The sequence below is a fragment of the Tenebrio molitor genome, chromosome 7 (assembly GCF_963966145.1).
Source record: "Tenebrio molitor chromosome 7, icTenMoli1.1, whole genome shotgun sequence".
NCBI lineage: Eukaryota > Metazoa > Arthropoda > Insecta > Coleoptera > Tenebrionidae > Tenebrio > Tenebrio molitor.
The window spans coordinates 12,117,923-12,145,725 of NC_091052.1; the positions used below are offsets into that span (position 1 = coordinate 12,117,923).

Here is a 27,803-nt window from a genome sequence, read left to right on the forward strand (position 1 = left end):
TATAAATCACGAAATTTATTACAATATTTGGTAGCATTAATTTATAAAAAAAATTATTACCTTAAATAACATTTGCTAGTTTTCTAGGGATCAACCAAAGTAGCGAGCGTGGTTTAGTCTTATAGGTTAATATTTTTTTAAATAATATATTATACGAATACCACACCGGGCCTTTAGTTGTCCGTTAGACGACGACCAGATAAGCGAAATTTCCTTAAGCGTAGGTCGGTCGTCGCTCCAATAAAAATCGTACTAATTTATAAATTTCTAAATAGAAAACACACTTATACATTTCATATTCAAAAATCAATAAAAAATTACAAAAAGAAATCACTTCGAGGATCGTTTATATAATTAAAATATCAATATAAATATAATTCAATCGAAAACTAATTAAACTATTTCAAACAGTCACTCTGCACACAACTGTGGACATGTACTTGTACTAACATTCATATTTAAATATCTCCGCAAAAATATGTAAAAAAATAAAATAATAATAATTGTAATAATATGGTATTAATAGCTATAAAACAACAACTTATTTACAGTGTACGTATAAACAAACTAAGTCGTCGGGGGGGACACCCGCGCTTACCGATCGACGCAGACCGCCGACTGAACCATAATAAGGGTAATAATAATAATAATAATAATAAAATATATAAAATTTATCTAATAACGATAATTTTCAAAATACTACAATAAAAAAATAAATAAAAACAAAATATAGCATCTTAGTATTTAAATATATAATAATAATAATAATAATACAGATATATATATATTAATAATAATAATAAGTAATAAGTAAAGCTAAGGTCGTGGGTCTGCGTCAATCGAACAGTGAACAGTTGAATAGTGTACCTATTAGGGGTGCAGGGCACAGGAAGAAATGCATGAAAACCAAAGGAGGCCGGGGGCGGCGATAATGACGTGAATACTGAAGGATCGAGGCACGAGATCGCAGGTGGGGGCCGCACAAGAGTTAGAATCTATCTCTAGATGTGACGGCGACGGCGATGTCACGTGTACGGGTGTGTATGTGTAAGTGTTTAAGTGTCAGTGTATGTGTGAGAGATGCTATATGCATGTATGTGTGTTTGTGTATGTATGTATACCTATTATATTATGATGGTTGGTGCACGATGACCCTATACAACAACACTACTTGGTGGCTGTGGACATGGACAGTATGACAACTATCAGCGGCGGCGTGGGCGCCGTACACCGGACTGCACGCGTAAATCATTTATATTCTTCATCATCATCATCATATTATAATTATTATTATATTATACAAAATACTCTCATAACTTATAGGCTATAAGAAATATAGAAATATATGTATCACATCACATGACATAACAGAACAATAGCAACAATGAGTGATTAACTAACAATAAGGGATATGTATGTCGTTATTAGGGGTGCAACCGGCCGGCGAGACGTCGACGCCGACACGCCGAGTGGCAGTTCAGATCACAGCCGAAAGGCCCCCAAGCCCTGCCTGCAGCTCATTGCTCACCGCACACATAATAATTTACCAAAACTCCTTCCTAATAATACATTCTCCTGTCCTTTCTCACTTTTCAATAATAATATATATTTTTTTTACCTTTTTTTTATCTATTTTTATTTTATATATTATTTAAACTTTAAATATACACATTACTTAAATAATATTTTGAGAATTGCTGATTCAGACTTTAATAATGTGACTTGTCACATGGCGAAACTTAAAAAAATATATTTAAAAAATAACGAACCACTTATCAATAGTATAAAAATTTACATTATTACGTTTATTAGTGTCGCGTCATGTCTTTTCATAGGGTAAACGGAGTCGAGAGGTTATTATTCCGCGAGTGCATACACATAAAAAATACGAAAAAGAAAAACGAAAAAAAGTAAAGGAAAAAAAAACCAACCGATACATCAATCAGGTCTAATACTACAAAAACGGTGACGTAATAAGAAAATATTTTTTTAACTGGCATATAATGATGACTACGTTTCGGCGAGTTGGCCCCGTTCGCGCCACACAACATCCTTAGAAATTAAGTAAAAATCAACGGTTCCAGTAAACACGCACGTACAAAAATGAAACGAGGCGAAAATTTAGCGTTCGTTGTATGCGACGTGCGATGCGAAGGGGCGAACCTGGCCGAAGCTGAACACAGGGCGCGGGCCCGGGGAATGTGGTGGGCGCGGAGAGGATTCGAGCGAGATCGATCGGCGGCGGCCGGCGGCGGCGGCGGCTTAAGGGTTGGGCGAGTATATGCGGATGGCCTGGATGGCGGGCAAGGAGCAGACGGGGCACTGGGCCTCGCTGCCGTCGCAGACGCGGTTGGCACAATCCATGCAGAAGAAGTTGTGGCCGCAGGGAACGAGAGCGTGCGTCACCTTGGCCTCGCCGCACACCAAACACTTGGCGGAGCTGAGGAGCGAGTCCGCCGGGCTGGTGCTGTTGGCCGGGGAGGGCCTTGAGGGGGCCGTCACTGCGGGGTACGACCAGATGTTGGAGAGCGCCGTGGTGCTGTCGAAGCTGGGAGAGTCGCCCAGACCCTCGTCGCGCTCGCTCGAGCTCCAGATGGCACCCAGGTCCCTGCCGCCGCTGGACGACGAGCTGCTCGAGCACGAGCCCGAGCTGGAGAAGGCGCCCGTGCTGCCCGTCGACGACGCCATCGGGAACTGGTCGGCGGCGGGCTCGATGTAGTTCAGGATGGAGCTGAGGCCCGACTTGTACAGCGACGAGAAGAGGTCGCCGTCGTCGAGGCCGCCGCCCAGGCCGGTCAGGCCGTTGATGGAGGCGCCGTTGCCCGTTCGCATGGCGATGTGGGCCTCGATCTCCCGCCGCGCCGACTCCACGCTCTCCGGCAGGCCGGTCACCTCGAAGACGGGTTCCTTGTCGCGGCTCGGCGTCACGATGTAGGTGTGCGTCTGGTGCTGGATGCGCTTGATGGTGGCGCCCTTCGGCCCGACCACCAGGCCCACCACGCGGTACGGCACGCGGACCTGGATCGTCACGTGGCCGGGGATGTTGGCGGGCGGGCCGGGGGGAGTGCTCGCCCCCGAGCCCAACCCGGCCAGGTTGTTCTTGCGGGAAGCCCTGATTTGGGAAAAGTGTTCGGCAGCCGAGAGGATTTCGCGTTTGGCTTTGGCAACGTCTTCCTTGCGTCCGGTCACCACGAAAACTGGTTCTTCGCCGCGCACCGGAGTCTTAATGTAAGTGTTTGTTTTGGCCCGGAGAGCCTTGATCTTGCAACCTGGAACAAAAACATTTCTGTCAGACAGGTAACGAAGCGGACTCGCCGCGGAAAAAACGAAAGGTTCGCCGTCTGCGGTTCACTTCGGGATAATATAATTAATATGATCGGAGTATCGGCGTGGTCTGATCGGAGAACCGCGCAGACAAAGCTGGTGGTGGCGACGCCCTTCAACCTGCCGACAGGTCAGTCGCATTCACCTTGTGCGCGGGCGCTCAACTAGCCAGACTGCGTGCGAAAGCCCGCTCCTGCTGCTGCCGCTGCTGCTGCCGTTTCCCGGATGCTTGCAGGATTCGTCACCGAAGGCGTTCCGATCGAAATTCGACCGACACGGTCGCTACGCCAAACGCGAAATTCAAAAACCTCAAAGGAACAACGGCATAAAAATATCAACGACACTTCTTAAGTTGCTCTTCTTATTTTTGGGAGTCTTCGAATACACTGATCTCTATTAAATGGCGCGTCTAATTGGGACTTGTTTTCCCTAAATGGAAATGTTTTCCGCTTTTGAATTTTTTCTTTCAAGTCGTTCTCATTATTTCCTTATTCGAGACGAATACGTAATTTTTGCGAATTATTTAACAACGTTTAAACCTTCGACAACAATTACCGCAATAGATACCACCGGTTTGTTTTGTGGAAACATTTTCTAGTGGGAAAATTACCGCAGCCGAGAAGGAACCTCTCGTCGGAGGTCCGCGCCCCCGAGATCCAGATAAGCGCATCACTCTGGTGGCGTTGAACTAATCAAGTGAAATTCTCGTGTTCCTTTATTTGTGTACAAGTTGTGCAGAAAGTTGTATCGGTCTTTAAATAACAAACGGCAACGGGTGCGTTGCCCAGGTACACGAGGATAACCTTGGTCCGTAAGAATGGAATAGCATCGGTCCAGTCCAGGTAAGGTCGGGGATTTATTGTGGACCACTCTTCGTGCCCTCGAACTGGACGGCGACTCTCATTTAAAGAATTTATCTGTCGTACCGCAAAGACACAATGGCAATACATATCGAAAAGAGGTCCCATCCGTCATCGATTTCGTCCGATTAAAGTGTAGAACGTCAGCGAGAGGAAAAGAACAGCATGCTCGAGGAGAAGACAATTTTTATGGAAATGTGTCGACCTCGTAAAACCCGGAATGTAGGAGGAATGTCGGGACGACAATTAGGACCGAAACAATTTTTCGAGCGGCGCTCCAGAAGTCGAAGTTCTTGTCGAAGCACGAAGTCCAAAGCAACAAACTGCATAAAGAATGCAACTCGCGGCTTAATATAGTCTCTGACCTCCGCACTGCTGTCTACCATTCGGAGAGTCTCACGCTAGGAAGGCAATTCAATGACACTTTCCCGACCACATGGTTTGCATCTTTTAACGATTTTTCGGGTGAATTTGACGACACCTTCGAGTGGAACGACAGTTTTCGGATTGTCGAACCACCACTAAAACCGACAAACAAACTCCCTTTTCATTCGGATAAACGTCTGGAAGTCGTAAATCCGACTTTTTGTCGACGAGCCTACCTACCGCCACCGTCTATGTAAATACTTTTGTATACTTTTTAACGACACTCGAAAACGTCATTTATCAGCAGCGAAGGCGAGATAATGAAAAGCTCAGACTACAAACAGAAGAAGTATCCGGAGTATTCGAACCGGTCTAGAGCAAAAAGCGATCGCAATTTATCGCCTAATTAAGGACGTAAGTAATCGCGGGATCAAATTCTCAAAGAGGAGGTAATCCAGGATCGAAGTCCATAAAGAGCCAGACGAGGTACTATCGGATGTTGGTCGGGCTCAGCATGAGGGAATGTTCGAATGCACCCGCTTAGAAAATGTCACAGCTCTGGCCGACATCCAACCGATTACATTGCACTCTCGTCTCATTTTATTCGTCGCTCGTCTAGCTCTAGTGTCTAGAAATATCTCTAGGGTAAATGCCACCTCTTAATAATAGTATCATCCTGCGGTCACATTCGACTCGAGCGAGCGAATTTGGACAAAACGTGGATACGTTTCGACAAGTCTTCCAACTGGAGCAGTTACCAAACAAATCCGAAACTAGAACAATGACTAAATGTCAAGGGAACGCGCGTTAAAGATTTTGCAAAGAGGTAAAGTAAAGCGAGAAGTCGATGTGCCAATACCCAGAGGTGCGGAAACGACGGAAGAACCACTCTCATCAGGTACTTCTTCTCTCCGGTGTCGAAGAGCGCCGCGCAATTACATAGACCAAAACCCTCGCCATTTATCGATGTCGAATTATTTAAAAGAGAGGAAATAACGGAGACGACGAATGGTGGTTGGTTCTTCGTGGTGTTTTTCCATCGTGCTTGCGTTCCACCTGCGACGTGCTCGGAGAATTCGATAAGCACGATAACGAGTGCACCGAGCAAAAATGTCTCGATCGGTCAGAATTGGATTATCTTTTGCGTAACATGAGGAAAGTCGCATTGCGTCACACAATGCGTTCGAAATTTAAACGGTCGAAGAGATGCGCACCTCTTTCCGGCCACACTTGAGCCGTACAGACCTGCGATAGTATCGAAATAGACTCCGGAAGACGGCGCACATTTGTGTCAAAGAATCGAGCGAGTCGCAGAGGTAGATGGCCTTACGTATGCAGGAGTGTGGGTGCCGTGTGTCATCTTAAATAGAACCTCTTCCGAAGAGCCAATTACGAAAAAACGAACCGTTGCGGGAGTCGAAATTAATTAAAACGCGAGCGTACCCACTCGGAGAAACGTATCTATTACACGTTTAGGTTCGTTTTTTGAGCAACGGCTCACGCAACTACGCTACTGGTCTTACTAATAAATACAATGACATTTTTAAACGCGACACACTTTCATAATAGTTGTTAATACGTTAATTGAAAATGCGAGTAAGGCTAGACTCTAAAAATAAGGCGAAAGCGTATGCATGCATACATTCTTCCAGGTGCGAACCACTTTTTCATACAAAACATAACTAGATCGCTTACATCACGGCGAGAGGATTGTTAAAATAGATGCGACGTCGGGTGGCATCGCGATGGTGCCGAAATTATCAAAAATCAAGAGGGACAAAAGGGTTGACAGAGAAAATGACAATTGGATTGTTTTGGTGTTGCTTCTTGCTTGTTTACTTTTCTAATTATACACCAAATTGCGCAAATTGAACCTGTAATGTTTTTGGAATCTCTTCTTAAATAGTTAACTACCATAGACTTTTGAACTATAAAAGAGAAAAAAAAACAAATATAGCAAATTTTGGGATAAAAGAATGTCGAAACTTCTCTTCAAACTTCTAAACTTCATCATGTTTTCTATAGGTACAGTACAAATTTACAAAACAACCCCAAACTACCAGACTTTAATTAATCAAATATCTTGAATAATAATATTAAAGCAATGCCCTTAATATATTAAATGTAATTTGATTTTTTTTTGTCTTCGTATAACAAGTCCACACAAGGTATAACTGTGTTCTTCCAAATTGCTTATTTTTCTCCCTAAAATATGACATGATAATGCCTTTGAATTTCCCTCTCTCAAATAGGCAAGATATTTTTTTCGACAAATTTAACTTGTTTTCTTTATTTTATTAAAAAATAAATAAAACTAACAAAGAAAAGAGAAAATTAAAAGGAGGTTCAAATATCATCATTATTGCTATACATATTTATGGCATAAAACAACCTCCAAAACGCAAGCAATTAAATGTCTTGAATTTCAGTAACAAATTAACCTGAAATTTTTTAAAATGTTTCTGTAACAGGTTCGCAGAGGGCTGGTTTTAGATATACAGGATGTATTAAAAATGGCGCATAAAATTTATGTCACGAGAATCAAGTTGAAAACCAAACAAAAAATTCTAATGCGAATTTGGTCTTAGAAGAATAATTTTAAATTACTATTATTCTCAAAAATTACATTAATAACAGTCCTTGTTACTTTCTGACTTTACTCAAGTTTGTAAATTCACCATAGCTTAGTTCCACTGGCTTCGAAATTTATGAAAAGCATTTTTCTAAATGAAATGACAAATGAACCAATAATCAAAATGGTAAAATTAGTCATGGAATATTTATTTTACTTGTTGAATTATGTGTTATTGATACTATTCAAATGTATTTCTCCATTACAATCGAGACAAATTTCCAAGTTTGACTCTATGAGCAGAGGCTTTACAGAAAATTTGTAAAGTGCTTCTAGAAATAAGTGAGAATAGAGGCAATTGCTTTATGGATGTAATTATCCTTGGTAAACCCACAGACGGCTACCGACACTTGTAACCCCCAATAAAAATATCTCCGAATTTAGCCAGCTGGGCTGGTTTCCAGGGCCTCTGCTTGCAAAAAATCGCAACATCTTGACCTGCTGCAACGGGTTTTAAACAGTTTATGGTTAGGGATTGATAGCCAAGCTGTTAGGGCGCAATAAAGCAATTTACTCTATTCTCACTCATTTCTAGAAGGACTTTACTAGTTTTTTTTGTTTGTTTTTCAACATATAATCATGTAATGTAAATATTATGCGCCATTTTTAATCCACCCTGTATATACCGGGTGTTATGGAAGTCCACGTAATAAATTTCATCACCAATTGAACTCTTTAAAAATTAAAATAAACATTCTATTCTAATATGAACAGTTTTTACTGTTTTTCATTCGAGTATTTTAATCGAGTAATTTTTTTTCGTGCTTCGTTATCAACGGATATGTAAACACATGAGCAGGTATGAATTTTAGGGTTTAAATTATATTTAATTTTAACTCTGTTTTTACTGGTGGTTAAATTTATTACGTAGACTTCCATAACACCCGGTATAGTAGTCTAAACAAGCGCATAAAATGTCAAAATAAACTCTAAAAGTAAAAATGTAATGAAGTGAAATAATTTGGACAATTTAATTCTGCGTTTTTTAAATTTAATTTTTTCCTTAATTTACATAAATATTCGGTTAAAGATGTTCCTAATATCTTTCTGTCACTGTTTTGGGCGCCAAAAATTTTATCACTAGTCCTGGGTCCAGATGACCCCGAGTGTGGTGGATGTTTTTTTTGATGTGGAATGTCAAAATTAAAAAAAATACATATGTAATTGAATATTTCTTTAAAAATTTTGTGCAAACATTTTTGAAATATTAAGGTGAATGTCAGTACAAATTACAAAAACAATTAAACCACGAGCATGTGTCTGAAGCATTTTGATTTTTGAATTAATAATAATTTTGAATTATCACGTCATTGATAAACTGTCCGATTACTATGTGATACAAAAATGGTTTCAGTTAATAATTACATCTCGACTAAATTGCATAAGTTTCGAGTCATTTTTAAAAATACAATTTTGGTCCACGGCTCAAAACCGAAAACGTGAAAACCTTTCAATTTGATTTTCGTGTTATTTTTGATAAGCAAACACCTGACTCGCCCGGTATGGGGCCCAAAAAGATCTCACAGACCACTTTAATAATAATTATTAACCTATCTACAACAAAAAATTGATTTCTTTTAAAACCCAATTATGTATTTTATTAAGGATTCAGGACCGTTTTCGGGCAGACCGTGCTTTGTCTTGACGATTAACGAGGCAATAAATCAAAACGGCTATCTGGAAAGGAGTCGGCTTGGCAAGGATTCAACAATCCAGATTTCAGAGGCCGAAAAAGCTCAAAAGGTAGAATTTTCGTCATCGTCAAATTGTCAAAACAGATGTAAATCGATTCAGTGTCGGACGTAACCTGAACCCAGTGACCCTCTTTTTGGTAATATTATTTACATATGTCGGAGCTAGTCGACCAGGTAGACGAGTATGTCGCCACCTATCTTTTGCATACGTTTTCGCCCATGACGTAACATTACTCTTGACATCGTTCGCCATTGTACAACATTGAATATTTGGGTTATGTCATAACAAACGCAGACCGGTCCGTCGTGAAAGCACTCGCCGATGATGATAATACGCTTTTTGCACATTCCCACCCCGTCCGTCATCGATACGATCCGACCGGGGGAGGAATCCACGGCCTCGGGGAAAATTCCGATGGATATCGCAGATTCTGACCTTGCCGTCGTTATTTCGAAATTTCCTCGGATCCTCTCTTCGCATTTAATAAGATCGGAATCGTTACAGGACAAAGAGGTCCTCGCGTTATCAACATACATCATCACCTCTTCGAGGGGACGGCGTACATTTGACCGCACAACACAACAAACGATCGATGTGGCGGCGTTCCGTGACGGAAATCGCAAAGAGATTTGTGCAGCATCTTCAGAGATTTTTTTTTGTCGAGGACCCTTCTGCATAATAGATCTCGCTGCGGAAAAATCTATCCGTGTTAAATATTACCGAAGGACGTAGCCTCGATTGTTTTAATGGCGGTAGCCGATTCGATAACCGTTCTAAAGGGTTCTCAATCGGGCTCCTCCACGTCCACCCATTAAAAATTTAAATTCGTCAAAGGGGATGAAACAATCGGCCGTGCGCAGTAACGAGGGCGCGTGTCCTCTGCAAAATGAAAAATAAACACGTGAGGTGAAACGTAACGTTTATGCTAATTTCGCATGATCAGAAAATGGAAATACTACTTAACAATTCACCCCCCGACACACGCAGAAGGATAACGAGAGCAAGGTTGGCAATATTGATCCTGGCGATACGTAAAAACCACCTAGTTTTGGCGGTGGCAAACCGTCGAAACTTTCTTCCGGCCAACCGAAAAATTTCGAGGGGTTGCACGTGCACCGGAGGAAATGTGGCAGATAAGCCGATTTTCATGTACGCACAAGCGTATCGGCAAAATAAGTAATTACCGGTCGGGGGCGGCGTTTCCACAAGAAAAGGTGTAGTTTTACGACACAAACAGTGACAATGTTGTTTTATCTGGTATTTCGCGCCGGTGATAAAACAGCTCGTACGACTGCAGATACAGATAGGGGCCGGGGGAGGAGTTCGAAAACCGCAATCCACCCCGACGGGGCAGAGAAAGGGAAGACCCGGGAGCGTTTTGTTCTGCTCTCAACACAAAACCGACACCCGTAATCTGTTATCTTCCTTATCAGGCGAACACTCGGATCGCCGCCACCCGAAAAAAAACAATTAAAACCAATTATCGATCTTTTTTCGAATGTCACTCCGTCGCAAGATCTGGGGCGGCTTCGTGAAAAAAGGGGACGACCAGATCGATTCCGGCGACGTTTCTCGTTTTCACAGGATTCGATCATGCGGGGGGCGGCTAGGTCCGCCACGTGTCGCGCCACCCCCGAAACACGCCGTGCACAACTCGCTCAATCAATTTTCGTGGCAGAATGAAGAAACGTAGCCATAGTAACTGCTGCAATGCGCGGTAGGGGTTGCAGACGTCACATGACCCAATGCAGCGCTCCCCCTCCCTCCGTGACCGCGAAAGAGGACCCGGTTTAGCGCCGCGACGCAGCCGTCGACCCCGGCAGTTCACGTTCAATAAGAGTCATTGCCATCGCCGCTTCCGATATCCAGAAATTCAGACGGCGAAAAGATAATGACCCAAGAAGGGTGTGGCCCAACCCCTGGACGGCGGCGGGGGCGCAGCAAAAAACCGCCTGCATTATCTAATATAGTAATAATAAACAAACAGCCTTGAACCGGCGCGTTTTTTTCGCGGTGTTTTTTCGGTCCAATGCCAAGTTCCGTTCGAGTGGGACAATCTGTGCAAAAGCGACATTTTTCAGATGGAAAGGAAAAATGTCGGTTTTTGACCCGAGCGGTTGCGTAATGCGTCGATTTAAAAGTTCACCAAGCAGATTTTAGACGGTTCAGGTCTGGCGTCCGCCGCGGACGTATCATAAACAACCGACGCGGAATAATGTGTTTGCAGTTGATGTAACGCAATAAGATGCACACACACTAACGACTCTGATGTCTTCGTGGAAACAGCCTTCAGCGGTTTGTACATGCAACGCCACTGATAAAACTAATTGCAAACATTACACTTTATCGCATTAGGCGAACCTCCATTGGGTGCTGGGGAATTTTTGACTTACGACCAGGACTCGGACCTGACAGCTCGATACACACCTGAAACAACAGAAAAAAAAAAACTGTTAGTGACTCATCATTAGCACTGATCGACTATCGTCCATCAAAGAACGGTAGTTGGTTGTTTCTCTAATCTATCCGGCTCGCATGCAGCAGTGACAAAGCGAAATGGGAACTTTTCCCGACTTAAATGTTGTTTATTCTTTTTGTAAACGGCTTTCGTCCAACTCCTCCCCGTAGTTTTTGCCTCCCTTCGAGAATACTCGTAATTGAATTTCCTTCAGATTTTTGTCTGTCGCACCATTCCCATAATGCCTGTTTGTTCCCTCGTATCGCGCTTAGTCACGGATTTGCTCTGCGCGACAAGTTAAATTTTTTCCTGACAGTTGTTTTGAATTTCGACAAGGAAAAAGCTCGTTGCCAAACTCGCACGGCAAACACACCTGTTCGTAATTTTTGGCCGATGCAGAGCTTTTCACATCAATTAAGAGGAGGAAATCGTGAGCATGTGCGACTAGGACCTACACCAACTCAATTAGATATCCAGCACAATGCGGCCCACGCACACATGACTTGTTGTTCCCATCGCCCGCATTAAAATCAATTAAAGAAAAAAGTTCGTATCTCGAGCCGGTCCAAACAAATATCTGTGTGAATGGCCACCGATTATTACTCAACATTATAATTACATTCATACGAATTCAAGGAAAGAGGCGCATTAACATGAGCATCGCACTTGGCAATGACATGGCGCTACTTCCTGTTGAATTTATAGTTTTGCCGCGAACAACGAATCTCGATCGGCAATGGCGGCGATGTGTTCGGGTGGCAGCCCGAAACACGTGCAGTGTCGGCCGCCCCCGACAGGAAATTAAAACGGGAAAAAAGTCAAAAAGTCCTGTCGGAGAGGCGGCGTCACAGCCATTTCGGATTGATGGACCATAAAGAGAGAGTACAAAGCCCATAACGTGGGTAGATGAGGGATTAAATGTAGAAAATGAAAACGTAAGTAATCAATTTGGAGATACGATCTCGCATACAATTGTTACCGTCACGTCACTCGTTCTGGAATATTTCGAATCGACTAAAAAAATCGACGTAGGTGGCACAAGGTGATCGGCCAGCGGTCGAACGACGAAATTTCGCAAAATCCGAGCACAACTGATAATTGGCACGAATATCTCGGGACCTTGGAGGCCGTCACTTCTGATTATCGATTTAACCAGACGGCTAAAAATACCGCGGAATCCCTACACGACACGGCTCGGGCCAATCTTTTAAAGTGTCACGTTTATTGTTCTTCACAGTCGATCGGCGAAGACCGAAGAAGTGACGGCCGGACGAAAATTTATTTTTAGAAAAGGACGGCGACGGTCGTGTCGAACTGCACCGGAGCGATATTTCCCCGATTAATCCGGACCAATTAACCGAGCATTCGATTGTTGTGGCTGCAGTTCTTTGTTCACCGGAGAGAATTCCAGTATGTATAGACGTCTTCGTCATACTTCCTGCTGTCTCACACAGGAGGCCTTGAGACGAACCTAGTTCAACATCCGCGCACGGTGTCAGCCCGAAGGAGTAAACCAGTCAGTTTTACTCATTTCACTTTCATTCAATCGCTATTTCCCCCAATTTCGGAGGACGTCGAACAAATTTACAACCGACACGAAGAAGCCGCGCCGGAGGAAGTGCCCCGAGTGGAAGTTTACCGACTTTCGGTGGAAAAAAACGACCCAACATGTGCCACCTATCAAGCGAAAAAAGACTAAACACGACACCGAAATCTGTGCCACCTTTCGACGAGACGGTGCTGCTATACTCGGGGCGAAGGTCTGGAAAAAGTTGACCCAACTTTTATTGCAATTTGTTATTTTAATATGCTCAAAGATGTGGAATCCGTCAGTTAATTGGCCACAACCCAACCTGCAACGCGACAAGAATCTCTCGAAAGACAATTTATCGTCTTCCTCCCATATAAATTATTATTATTACATTATTTTTGTGGCAGCGTAAAACCTAACCTAACCTAACGCAACCCAGTAACATTTAAATAAACAAAATCAGATGTTTTATTGCTAATAAAAGTTTTATGTTTATTGTGCATATAATAATATTAGCATCGTGCTAAATTATTGTTTGTTTAATGTAAATCTTCAAGTTCCTTGGCATATTGGCTGTTTACGGTTTTTTAAATGATAATGGCGCTTTCGTACCACTTAAACGGATAGTTGCTTCTTACAAAATAAACTCAAACATCCATGAAACATTTATGGTTGCTTGTGTAAAAATAAACGTTCAAATTTCGCGCGCTGTCATTCTTGTTAAAGTGACATTTGGGTGTGGTGGCGTTGCGCGAAGTTTTGAAATTTACGCCGATACTGATCGAATTAAAATTTATCGGCGAACAGGTTAAAATGAGAAAGTATTCAGAGATAACTTTGTAATTTTGTAAATCCGTTGTGATACTTCAATACTGGGATAAGCTCGTCGAGTATGTTATTATTATTATTATTATTATTATTATTATTATTATTATTATTATTATTATTATTATTATTATTAATTTCATGCTCAACAGGAAAATCCCAATTAAAGAGCACGTATAATTCGACCTATACAAATTAAATATCCGACAAATCCAACGATTTTAACACTTCAATGCTACAGGAGAACAGATCAACAAGATCACCGACAGAGTTGGAAATATTGAGCATGTTGTTCAAAGGAGAAAATTTAAGAAAATCCGTTCTCGGAGTTGATAAATAGAATAAGTTTTTACTACGAGTAGTAATAGAATGCTTACCAACACAAAAATTAATCTGACTGAGCAGAGAACAGCAGTCAATCAAGTTATGAACGATTTTGTACAAGAACAATAAATTCATTAATTTATTGCGTTCAGATAAGGTTTTAAACGAGAAACGTTCTAATAAAATGGTCTGTGAATATCCAATAGGAGGATAGCGTCCATCCTCTCTGAAACACAAGTATTTTAAGAATCTACGCTGCAAATGTTCAATACTAGCAATGTGAACAGCATGATGAGGAAACCAAACAATCGACGCATATTCAAGTTTACTTCTGACAAATGATTGAAATAAGTATATTAATGTGGAGATATTAGAGAAATCTCTGGTATTCCTAATAATATAGCCATAGGTCTTCCAGGATTTTTTTATAACAGAGTTGATGTGGCCTGTAAAAGACAGCTTATTATCAAACAGCACTCCCAAGTCAGAAACCAATTCAGGTCTCTCCAAAACAGCACCATCAATATTATAATCAAATTCAATCTTTTGTTTTTTATTACTAAGAGTCATTACAATACATTTGGTTATATTTAACTGAAGGCTATTTCGTATGTGGTAGGTTGGGAGCAAATTTTGATCGATCACGTTTTAATTCCTCGTAGGTGTAGTAATAAGCACCAATTAAGTGAAAGAAATCTCGGATAAGATGGTAATTTATAGAATGTGCGTAATATGCACAATACTGTACTTTTATTTGTAATTTACCAACATTCACCGCACTGGTACAAGCGTAACCCAATTACCACCGCAACTATTTGTTAATAATAATTCTAATTGCATACCAAACACAAAAACTTATTGTTTTGCATTTTGACCGTAAGTAGATCGGTCGCGTAAAATTGTTTCATTTTTGCAAAAATAATTTTCGAATCCGTGGAGGCACAAAAAACCCATTCAACTGTACCCAGACGAGACAGGTTTGTCGATGGAACAGCGTCAGACTTTTAAAATTTAAATAAAAGCGGGGATGGTACTCCTTAGATGGTAACGCCGTCCAGCGCGACCATGAGCCATGGGATCAACAGACACGGCCCAATGTGCAGGTTGACTGCATTCCTCACCATCGTCTCTTACTTTCCACCGCACATAAACACCGACCGAGACCATCACTCGCGATTTCTTTACGTTGCGCTCTCCATCTCGACGGTCTGACCCATAATCCGTAACAAGTGCACCGACAATGCGTTTATTCTAATGCATCCTAGAGTAGGGGAACGTACGTCGCGGATAGGACGGCCGCACCAGCCATGACCTAGGCCAATGTTCAATGACTACTATGGTGCACCCACACATCGATATGTTTACAAGACATGACGGTCCGCCGGAAAAAAGACAAAGCGGGGCGTTCATTCATCCGTGCGGGGCTCCCGTCGCGATTTTAACTAATTTTTCGACGGATGTCGAACGTTCAAAACGCAAACGAACAGCCAGCGCCAAACCGAAGTCGAGTCGTAGATCGGTTCGTACGAATGGAAGTGTCAAAATAAAATTGGGTCGCGTCTGTGCGAATCCGGCATTGTTTTTGTCGGTTGTAATCGACGAGTCAATTATTTTTATCGTGCTCGTTCGTGTGGTGTGCCCACGGACTGGTTTGTGTCGCGTCATTTATCGGTGTGTCCACAGCCTAATCGTGGTTTTATCGTGTAAAGCAAGCAGATCGCTGTGCAAACATTTCAACCAAAATCTCCCAGTTCTGGGAAGGAGGGCAATTGACGCCTTTCGGTATCGGTCCACACCAATTTACAAAGTCACCATCGACAAAGGAAACTACTGTTAACAAAGTAAAGAGCCATAAACTGCAGGTAGAAGTCGCACCACCAACACTTCTTCCTTATCGCGGCCGGGCAACGAGGCAAGTCCGAGTTTGCACGTGTTCCGCGCTATTTTTCCAGTTTTTTTGGGCAAACAATATAAAAGTGTGATGCAAGCCGTACGTCCTAGTTTCGATTAACCCACCCGAAATGATGTAAAATAAATATTTAAACGAGCCTTCCGAAACTAAATATTATAACAGTTTGTTAACATCAGTTTTTAACTGCCGACGAAACAAAAAATAAAACGGATTTTCATCAGTACACAAGCCGGTCATATTTGAGCGATTCCGTTTTCGAAAGAACTTCTTATTAACGTGGCTGTTGCTACTCAAGGTTAAATTAATTTATTATAAACAGAAGATAATGAACTTTTGAATAATTTATGTAAATAATTTAGACGCAATTAATTACCTAATAACTTCTTGTTCTGACTTATTTACAATTAAAATCCACTCGGTTCGGTTCATTCCGAAGGAGATTTCGTGGGGTCAATTTTTTTAATCTAATCTAATTACAGGGGAAAAATCGAAGATTCAACAAAAACAAACAAATCGGTGTCGCGCTAGAATCATCCAGTCAAAAGCGACTGCCTTCATTATTTATGACTTTATTCGCTCCCGCGATCACTCATCTCAGGACACAGAAAGTCGAAATACTCGCCACAAATTACTCTTAACGACTCGCATGTGGAGCATAATTACTCGAATTGATTTAGACTGGACCAAAACATCTCGACGTGCTCTAGGGGGCCATCGATAACAACATCTGGCCCAATTTTATCTGCGGCTTCCTCGATACATAGATAAACGCCATAAATTCGAAGACCTTAGTTGTGGCATTGACACAAATCCGTGACTGGAGATCGACCGATAGCGGCGGCGGCGGCGGCGAGAAGTCCAAATTTCGAAGGAGAGAAGGACCAATTAGGCGATTCCGGGAAGGCGGATGGTGGAAATATGTGCTGAACGACCGGTAGTGGTTGGAACTGGTCGCTATCGAGCAGGGTAGCAGCTGCGAAACAGACCTCGGCCAAGGATCGGTCTTTGTGAAGCCTCCACATGGCAGCCTTCCGGCCAGCTGCCGTCACCCAGACCGCACAATAATCGACGACCCAACGAGCTGCACCGTAGGGCAAAACGCTCCCAACGGTCTGCCATTTTTTGCACCCATTATCCTTAAGTACCTACCACCCGAATCCACAATGGCATTAATAGTGTTTCGACAGTTATCCTGATATTAAGGCGGTCCAGGGACCTTTCGATTAAAAAACGATCGACGAGAGGCTTCGCCGAACCAAAATTGGAGCACCTCAAGGTTTCACAGTGTTGATGACCTATTTTCGAGAGGCCAAATACTTGACAAACCCACGGGTTGTAAAATCCGTCTTATCTCAAAAAGTTTTGCAGCCAGTAACAATATTGAACCAAAGTTAAAACCTTGAGGTACCCCGATGTTGATTTAAGCTGTGACAACTAAAATTTCGATTTTAAAAGGACGTTTTCTCTCGGAAGACTAAAACTGAAGCCTTCGCTGCCCGTTTATCTGCATGTTCAGTAATGTTTCGGACAAAAAAAAATAACTGTTTAGGAGATTTAGAAAAGTGCTGTGGTCATTAAAAATTATTTCAGAATAAAATTTAAGCTCATCGACGAGGAAGATTTTTACGAGAGATATCATGAATGGTAATGAGGCCAAGACGAAGCCTTGAGGTACTCCCGATATGTTTTCCGCCAGGATCTGTGCTCGTCGTTTCGAAGCATATTTGAAGACCTCGGAGCAAATAAACGAAACGTAGTTCTGGGCGGACGTAAGAATAGTAAGAAGGGACCAGTGACACGAGTGTAACGACTAGCATGTCCGCTGGTCATTGCCTGGGACAATCTGAGCGTTAACAGGAAGAAACGATAACTCTGGGAACGGACCATGAAGAAACAACACTCGACTCACCACATTTCTTACCTATAAACCTGTTACTTTATTCTCTAACCCAATTCAACTTGGAAACGAAGCTAACCTCTTAACGGCGTCGTAAAAAATTTAATTGCACCTTGTTACACGGAAATGATAACTATGTAGGTATATATGACTCCGGTGGAGTCAATAGTGCTGGTGTTTTTATAAAATCCCGTCTTAATCACTCGTAATGCCGATGCAAAACATGTTTGCGTTGTGCGGTGTGGCCATGGAAAGCGAAATCGTGGTACGAATGGTTCGATAAAGTCGTCGGTAGAGTGTACGTGTATCGCCGCCTTCAGGACTTCAATAACGATTCATTGAAGAGCGCGAAGGTCTCGACGTCGCCCCGATCTGAACCCGATCGAGCGAAAGGGTGCCACTCGAATTTTATCGCGGAGTAAAACAAACATCGAGTGAAAAAGAGGGAACAGCTGATGAGCTGGCGGGCGAACAGTTTTCGGTTATAAAACACTTCCAGTGAATAGGTTAGGAGTGTGTTCGTACACATGGAGGGATCCCATGGTGCCATAGGAAAACTGGCATCGTTAAATTTAATACACATGGGGGAGATAACGCTCTGGTGTATGTACGGTCGAACGGCACTCATTAACAAGCGACGTAGACAAATCGCATCCAGTGCGAATCCGATGCTGACAATAAATAATATAAAACTTTCGCAAACATAATTGTTGTAAATTACGTCGACCTTAAAGAGTATCATCGTTGGTAGGTAGTGCGCGCGTACATAACAAGGTGCCAAGTTATAAATTTCGTCATTATCTAACCCGCCCTAAATCACTTCAGCTGGATGCAGCTGTTTATTACATAAGTTGTTTTATTATCGAATATTAAGTAAATAGCGATTTTTCCTGCGGTATCACTGAGAGCGTATTCATGGTGTAGTGGAGCGTCGTAAGCTAGGTATGAGGCAACTTCCGTTGTTAAGTACCAAGTTCCCATCACGCGTTTTTTTTGTGTGTAAGATCGAGTTCAACAACAGTCGATAAAACGAATTTTGAGGCGCTAATCAAGCCGTCTCAGGTAATTAAATTAATAATCGAATCGGCTGCATCTAGGTAGGTGTCCGACACACAACAATGCGATAACCCGACCGAGGATCCTTGAACTGGCTAAAAAAACATATTAAAACTTGAAGGTCTTGTAAACGAAGAATGTACAAACACGGAAATACCTGCGTAGTTAATGCCAAATCGCAAGCTTTATGGTTTAGAACAGTGAACTTTTATTGTCCCTGGAAGCAATCAAAGACCCCAATGGCAGAGCAACAATAATAATTGTTATGGTTTTTAAACATGATTACGAGATAAGAACAAACATTAAATTTACATCGCCACGTTTCAATAAAATCTGACTCGGAGGCGATGTCTGTTTGCTTTAGGAAGCCAGTTCCAATGACCCTAATGAATAGAAGAAAATTAGACGTGCCAAGCATAAAAACGCTTAGACACTTTAAAAATAACTAAACGCGTTAACGTACACTAGATATAAATAAGTGCCTAATGTGCGGCCACTTATTACAGGCGGAATTCTAAAAAAGCACCAAAACACGACTCGGATTACTCGGAGGGCTCCTCTTTCGTTGTCGGCACAAGTCAAAACAAGAAGAAGCGCACCAGACAAAATACAATAATATTTCGACGGTGCGACGGCGGATTTGACCTATCAGACCTGAATCAATATTTGAACGACTACGCCACTAATAAGTTCTATCACTAAGACGAGTTGCGGATTTATGAGGTTATCCTCGAGAGGCAAACTTGCGAATTGAATTGAGACGTTTCCAGGTGAACAACGAGCGACGGAATAATCCGGTGCGGTGTCCTTCTGGTCGCCTAAATGGACAAACAGATGAGGCGTTCGTTCCCGAGGCAACGATCTCCGATCGTGATGGGAAAAATTGATGAATACAGAGTTATGTCAAGGTTATTACCATGGTCTAAAGACCCATTGAATAAAAAAAGCGACGTAGGTCGCACCTCTCGAACATCTGCTCGTCGAGCCGGCCGAAAATTCGAAACCGTTCTTCAACACCGGTGGCGCTTTTTTGATAACTTGTCGCCGCCACATTAAATTGATAAATCGCTTGGCATAAAGGCGGCGACAACAACAATTCCACCAACAAACGAAAAGTTTAACAATGCAAAACTCCCACCTACGGCCGACTTTCGCTCATTAATTATTACATAGGGGACAACTAAAATTACATAATCGATTTGATATTTTTGCGCGGACCCCGGTTTAATATCGGTCGGTGCGTGTCTCTTTGTTACGCCAACTCGGAACGCAATCTGTTGTGGATCAGGAGGATATTAAATGGGGCCGAGTCACGTGATTAAATCGCAAACGGTCCTCCGACAAATTGGCCCGAAAGGTCGAATGCGAAGACCGAGACTTCCGAAGGTAATCCCCGGGTTGATGGATAAATAAATGGGAGAACAATGTAGCCGGGCCAGGCGCCACAGTTGGTGCTGGCCGGGAAGGGCAGATAAACAAACAGGATGAACCGAGAATGTTTCCTCCAGCACTACTGGAAACAGATCGTGAAGAAATAAACATTACAATCGGCGAATGACAATTTGAGGTTATGTCGAGCTATAACCTCAAATCTTGGCGAGCTTCGTAACGAGGGTTTTATGAGAGAAATGAAGACCGGTGTCGCATAAATCGAGTCTCTGTCGACGACTACTGCTACGGACACGCTCAGTCGAGATAGAGGAATGATCTCTTAATTTGGGGCGCGGTGGTGAGTCGTCCCCATAAAATTGGTCTTTAATTAGTATTATCACTTCTAGCGACAGAAATTACAAACGTTTACCGTGGATTGCGCTGAGCTGAAACAAAATGAAAGAAGAAAGAAAGGCATCAAACACATTTTGAAGTTTGGTTAAAACATAACCTCAAATTTCTTTCTGAAAAGTCAAGAAAGGAAACTAAGAGTTCGATGAAACGGTGTTTGTTGGCGAAAATTTACACTGCTGAGACGGTGAATCACTCACTTAGAGATGATGGTCGAATTTATGATTCCGGGGGGTGAACAAGAAAGGTCGTTAACCTGCGGTTATCGCGTCCGACAAATAGAATTTGGAAATGTGGTAATATATTGTTAGGGAACGAATTTAACAAAATTTCCGCAGCGAAAATGGGTATCTGGAAGTTTGAAAATGCAATTTTGAGGTTATGTTTTTTGTTTTACATAACCTCAAACCTGTCAAGCTGGAAGTGACAGTTGTCGAGGGAGAACATGGGGGCACGGCCCGCATGTGTTTGTGAAAATTTCGAGTTGCGGTTGCGGTGAACGGTAAGATTGAGGGGATGGATCCCTCGATGGTGTCGTTGGGGGTGAATCGCTGCAACAAAATCGGCCACTAACCTCTGATTATCGCCTCTAACAAGGCAGTAATGACGGAGAGCGTTAGAGACAATGAATGAGCAACATCCTTATTTCGTAGTTGTTTGCTACAGTTATGCCAGTGCAGGCTATTTAGCAATAATTATTTAAAATCAGAAAGGTTACGAGTCGCATTGTGACAAATCCGAAATATCAAAAAGTCACGTTTCAGCATGTTGGGCAAGTTCTTCATAATCGACACAGATCGACGGTCCGAACATTATTAGATCTTGCAATGGCGAACATGCATAATGAAGAATTGGAACGGTGGGGCCCCGCGAGCAGCACCGCCGAAGTGGGTGTCGCACAGAAAAAGACCAAACTGGGACACTTACTGCAACATCGACTACCGCCTAACCCTGCCAAGTGACGCAATTCGTTCGACCAACAATAAATCGCTCGGATTTTTTCGATTTTGAGGCGGGAAAGTACGTTTCAATTAGGCGTTATCTAATGGCGTGGCGTGCACGTTATCTCGTTATGCACCCGGAACGGCCGACCCATTTGTCACAACGCGGGACCGGCATTTTTCGAAAAACGAAACGCGCTGCAAGAAATCCGATCCGTCTGCGTCCTTTTTATTACCGCTTCCGAAAGCACTCAGACGGCAAAAAAAGGAGAAAAACGCGACAGACGAGGCCCGTTCGCCGAATTTCGGCGATAAAAACTTGCAGCACGCACGTCTTGGCACAGATTTTTGGGCGTTTTTCGAACGGCCGACGCAAACGCGCTGCTTCTATTGTTCCAAGACGAAGAAACCAACAGAGTGTTAAGACGCGGCTCGGTCTCTCGTAGTGAATAAACTCGCGGCCTTGAGGGATCACCACAGAAGGTCAAGGAAATTATTACGCGAGATACATTTCTTTGCTGCGAATTGTACAATTGCGACGACGCGAGATCCGACCGAGACGAAATGGGCGAAGACGGAGAGAGGAATTGCCCTTTTGGACACCGACACCTCTTCCGGGAACGAGTATCGATCAAACGGCAATAAAATGTTAAGAGAATAACTTCATTATTGTCCGCATTCGTGGAACACACCGTGTACAGCGTAAGAGTCGTTGGGCGGTTAGTTTTTGGTAAAAAGTTCGAAGAAGATTCGTCGAATGGAATTCGCGCGAGTCGATAAAAAGAAGAAACCGGAACTGAGTGTTATTTATGTGTGGTACGTCCGCTTTAAAACCGCAATCAGTTGTCATCTAAAGGATAAATTTCGTCGACTAGTGACAACAGATTAAGCAGTTATCGTTTTATCCAAAAAATAAACAAGTTCGTGATAAGCAAAGTTGTTAAAAGATACTCAATAAACTGACCTAAGCTATAAAATACGCAACACCGAACGTTTTACAGATGGGATTTTTCAAAAAATCCATCTCCACTTGAAAGGTGAAAAGTTCGTCCGTCGTCAGTCGGCGAAATTCCTTTAGGACTTTGTGGGAATTTATCGGCGTTAATCCTTGCCGTCGAGTCCTTGCCTTCTAGGATTATGGTTATTTACGCTTGCCGATATCGTTACGCAAATCTGGAGCTTGCAAGATCTTGCCTTATCAGCCCATTTATCGGAATAGCCCGCGTCCGTGTCTGGCCTTTAATATTAACCATACAGGTTTTGTCAATTTTCGATATGGAGAAACCACACACTTTTAACAAAACAAGTCTATTTCATTAATTATGTAATAACATTTAGCGAGTTTAAAGCGTCCTCGCAAGAACAAGGTTGAGAAACATTGACCCAAGCTGTGCGCGTCGAGATTTAGAAATGGTAAAAAAAAACACCAGCTGATTTCCTTGTTATTTTTGTTCTGGAGACGAGATGCAATTATCGGGCAATTTGAACGCCAGACTCGACTTACCGTTCGACTAGGAAGCTCGTCTACGGCTAGATTATGTTATTACACCAATAAAACGCGTAACGTAAGCAGATCATACGCGTTTCGCATCTGACCCGATGTAAATTAATCCCGGCAATTTCCCACAGTCGCAGCTTCCATCTAACTGGGCTAGCTTATCAACGTCAACGCTGATCAGACGGCGTCGAGGCCAAAAAGGCAAAAACCAACCAGACGAAGGTATTCGCTCGATCAACCCACACTGAAAAACGAGCCGACTTGCCTCCCAAACGGCGAAGAATGTTCAGGATGTGGCAATTATTTTTTGTGTTTGGGTCAAGCACGCTGAACCCCAGGTCCTTCCCAGGCTAGCTTTCTTCCAGATGTCGCCAAACTGCGGACACGGGAGCGTTAACTTCGTTTCGCACAAAAATGGAGTTCGCATTTGTGGAACGAAGGAGTGAAAGCGAAAAAGTTTCAGATTTTTTACTTTTTTCCGTTTTACGCTTTAAGGAAAAGTTCGTGTTTGGGAAGAAACGAGCCAGAGACTTCTGGTTGGTTCGTTTTGTTGAAATCTGATGAAAGATGATCTATCTTCGTCGCATTGGAGAACGGATGAGCGAGGAAGGACCGGGAAAAGCGCCGAGGTGTGTCAAGAAGCTGGCGCTGTGAAGCGGCCTTTACCTCGCGCAGCGTTTCACGCGACGACGTTCGACAAATTCAAACGAAAACGACGAAAGGAATTGTACTAGAATGACCGTGAACTCGGCTGCAACGCAACATTTGTTTTTTGCAATTTTAAATATAAATCGAGAATTCATTCAACTTTTTACGCGCTCCTGGCGCGTAATTGACGCGTTTGCCGGCGCTCCGGATCTCGTGGAAACCGCTGAAAAGTCGTTTCCCGATTCGATTTTTTAAAGCATCGGCGATGATCGACTAGGGGGGGTCAACGATTCCGATCCAATAACTAAAGAAGGTCGACATGTACGATCTCCTAAAAATTTTCATCGTCATTTGTTCCCGTCCACATTCCACCAGTGTGACTGTGGCCCGGATGACTGAACAGTTTTCTTGTCTTTTTTTTTCAGGGCGATGAATGAAGCCATGGTCTCTGGATGAGGAACTGTTCGAGCTGATTAGATATACTACTTTCGGGTACCCAGATTAAACAGGTAAACAAACCGTGTTATCGCTTGTTTGTTTACGACGGCGGCCGTAAAAATTTTTCTCGAGATGTGGCAACCGTGCGCGTTTTCTAACGGAATTATTTACAGGTTTCTCCCCATTAGCAACACCCCGTACTAGAGCGATCACCCCTCGTTGCGTCATCGAGTGTGCCTTGATTCACACAGCGGCCCCAAAAATCAATAGCGCGACGTCTAACAACGCAAAGGTAAGAAAGGAAACAACAATTCTGTCGCCAGTGGAAATTTCTCAAATTCGAACGGGCTCTGGTGGCAACAGACTCGAAAATGTTGAACAATTTTGGCCTGTCGGTGCAAAATAAATATCAAAAAGGCCCGGGGAAACCATCACCGCGGCTACATCGCTCAAAAAGACAAGAAGATGTCGGAGTTAACTCTCCACGTGATTTTCAAAAAGTTACGAGTGCTTGGTCAAAATTTGAAAAACGCCAAAAAGCTCGATCAAATCTTGGAGTTATAATAGGAGAAAAAATATTGATATTCTTTTGAAGTTTTTGAATCAATTGTCTGCTTTTCAATTTGGAGTGAAGTGTTTCGGTAAAAGCCGCTCCAGGTGGTGTCACGGAAGATTTCTAAGACCATTAGAAGCTTCTTGAAGCGAACCTCTCCTTGTTTTGTTTGTCTTTTTGCCGGTCCAATTTGGCACGATTTGGCGGCTTCGCCTCCGGCCAAGACCCGACATCGACAACAAGAAAACCAAAGAGTCGTTTCACCAACCCCTATTAATTTCACACAAAGACGATAAGGTAGGTTTAGCAGTGTCCAGGTAAGAAAGTTACCTGCAGAAAGGTCGGTCGACAGCTGCGCCAACCGACAAGAGAGGTATCTTTACGGTTCTCACAGTTTCCAAATTGGAATTTTTGTTTTGGACGGTCCCGAGTACCTGGACGGTGGTGTTATGTTATCAACGGCGCGAATGTAAATGTATCTACGGTGCCGAAGTAATTCTCGACTTCCTGTCACTGACTCATGTAAGATTATACTCTGGCAGAATACAAAAATTACGGTGGTTCGTACGCACAACAAAGAAACGAGGCAACATCCTGTATAGGTGGTTTCCAATGTCGATCAATACACCCGCGTGTTAACGGATAATGTTACACCCCCTATCGACCCCGCTGCGATTAGCGGTGTAAATGGGAAAAAACCATGGGAACAGGACGAGGAATTGCCACATAGGGATTTTGGAAAAGTTTCCACGAGCTGAATCCTGAAAATCGAGAATTTTGAAAAGTGAAGAACGATGCGGATTTGAGTTTTAATTTGTTTAGTGATGAGAGAATGAAAGCGAGTGATTTTCGAAAATTCTTCCAAAAACTGAAATTTATAAGAACTAGACCATCAGTTTAGATTTAAGTTTTGGACCCTGTCACGTGAATTATAAATGAAGAGAAAAAGTCCAATTACCAAAAAACCATTTTTGGGACTTTTTTGGAAGCAAAAATGCGATTTTTTGAAAAATTACAGTGTTAATATGTACGTTCAAAACTGATTTATGTCATAATAGAATATTTTCAAAACCAGCAATGCGAGATTTTCGAAAATTTTACAAAACCGAAAATAACAAGCAATTTTGCAAAAAATTTTTTGAAAAATCTATGTTCAAGAACAACAATTATGTAATTTGAAAAATAAGTTCCAGATTTTAATTTGTTCAAAAACTGCCAAAAATAATGTTAGGATATTTTCAAAACTACCGCCGAGAAAAAACGATTTTCGGAATTTTTGTACAAATTTGAGAATTACAAAATGACATTTCCTGAAGTAATTGTATTATCAGCTCAGATCTAAATATTGCGCTCGATTCCCTTTGGTTAAACGAAAAAACAGGTACCTAACACGAGAACGGGTTACGGAAAGAGCAAATTTTGAAAATTTTCTAGAACAAAAATCGTACAATTTTTAAAATTACAGTTACTTAAGTCATTTGTTAAAAAACAGTCGCAGTGATAAATTATTGTAAAAACATTTAGAATTTGGCACCAACACTTTCGACCGATAGATGTGCTTTGGATTATGACCTTCTACCTGTTTAGAAAGTGTCCAATGCAATAAATGCGGTACGGTCCAATATAATTCCCAAGTACAAAATTTATGGGGGTTGTTAGAAAACGTCAGTATGAGCATTGTTGGGCCGTTAACTCTGAACACAATGAAAAATGTCCGTCAAGTTTTACAACTCCTTTCTTCTGAAGTGATTTGATACGGGAGTCGTCGATTTTTCCAAATTTTTATTTAAAATGAGGCAGGACATCGAGGCCGGGTTATTTTTTACATCATCATTTATCATGTTCAGATGTGTGTTTATATCATTACAAGTTGTCAAAATATGTAATTACATTTTTTGAGAAAAGCCGATTCATCAAAAACAAGCTGCAGAGCTTCGAACATTAGTTTTTGAAATGACTGCACACCATGTTTTCGGGGGATTTGACGTCATTTATACGGTTCATTGTAATATTGGAAATACATCTAGTCGTAGTTGAGGTTAAGTCGAACCGACTAGACTTGCAAATAAAAATGTATTCAATGACGTACCATAACGGTACCGTAATTATTACAATTATTAATCAGAGTTCACGTAAATTTGTCGTAATTTTTTATCTATCAGTGGCTGTGCCAACACCGAATTGGCTAGACACGTACGATACGAATGTAAATCATCTAAATCTAAAAGTTAAAAGTGTTAAAAATAAACCTGCAGAACCGTTCATAAATAGAGAATAAAAATGTATGAGAGTCCGAAAATTGAAATTTTCAAATTCAACTCGTCCACCCGTGAGGGTTGGTCAATCGAAATTTCCACTTCCACCGAGGCTTCAGGAGTTCTTGCGTGGTTTCTTGTCGGCGCGAAAAAGTGTCGACAAAAAGGGTGTCGGAGGGAGCGCTATCGGGGCCTTCCCGGCGGAAGTCGGCGGGGGCGCAGAGATAAGAGGAAGAAGAGAAGCGTGAAGTAAGTGTGCCTACCTTGTCTGCCGACGATCTCGGCCACATGTTCGGAACTGGGCACCGGCACGCACTCGGTCATGTTCTGGGACTTCTTGGAGCGGACCTCGTCGAGGCCGACGCCGACGCCGGCCAGGGTGCCGACGAAGGGCACCAGGTCGGCGGGGCTGTCCGGCTCGGCGACGGCGTTCATCGACTCGCTGAAGCCGAGCATGGAGAGCTCGAGGGCGAGCTGGAGGGCGCGCTCGTCGCCGATGCCGCTCGGGCGGTCGATGTCGGAGAAGAGGCTCGACGCCGGCATTGCACCCGACGCAGACACGGTCCGGGAGCGGTTGATTGTCGTCGACTATCCGGGGGGCCCTCAGACGCGGTGCCAACGTTCATAAGACATATAAACGACGCGCGCTACAGTAGTAAAAACGATCACTCGTACAAAAATATATTATCGAATATGCTAAGTTTACAAGGGTCTAACTAACCGTTTTTATTATGTTTAATTTATTTTTTAATTTATTGTGGGACAAGCAGACGCGATCGCCCCGCTTGCTTGCGACTGACTGAATTCC

At 42.6% G+C, this 27,803-nt stretch overlaps 1 protein-coding gene across 2 annotated transcripts; it reads right to left on the reverse strand.

Moving 5' to 3' along the window:
- LOC138134595 (RNA-binding protein MEX3B) lies at nt 1–27,803 on the reverse strand. 2 transcript variants are annotated; one of them, XM_069052949.1, is made up of 3 exons: nt 15,137–15,154; nt 11,271–11,304; nt 1–3,269 (listed from the first exon to the last, which is right to left on the reverse strand). In XM_069052949.1, the coding sequence occupies exons 1-3, from the start codon at nt 15,137–15,139 to the stop codon at nt 2,263–2,265; spliced, it is 1,044 nt and encodes a 347-aa protein (XP_068909050.1). In that variant the 5' UTR covers nt 15,140–15,154; the 3' UTR covers nt 1–2,262. The 2 variants fall into 2 exon arrangements, with proteins under 2 accessions (XP_068909050.1, XP_068909049.1); XM_069052948.1 differs by lacking the exons at nt 11,271–11,304; nt 15,137–15,154 and adding an exon at nt 27,259–27,803.

Coding starts and splice junctions, on each gene's coding strand:
- LOC138134595 (XM_069052948.1), bottom strand. CDS start 27,538: ATGCCGGCGTCGAGCCTCTTCTCCGACATCGACCGCCCGAGCGGCATC. Junction 3,270..27,258: donor CGAGATCGTCGGCAGACAAG/GTAGGCACACTT, acceptor TTTTTGTTCCAG/GTTGCAAGATCAAGGCTCTC.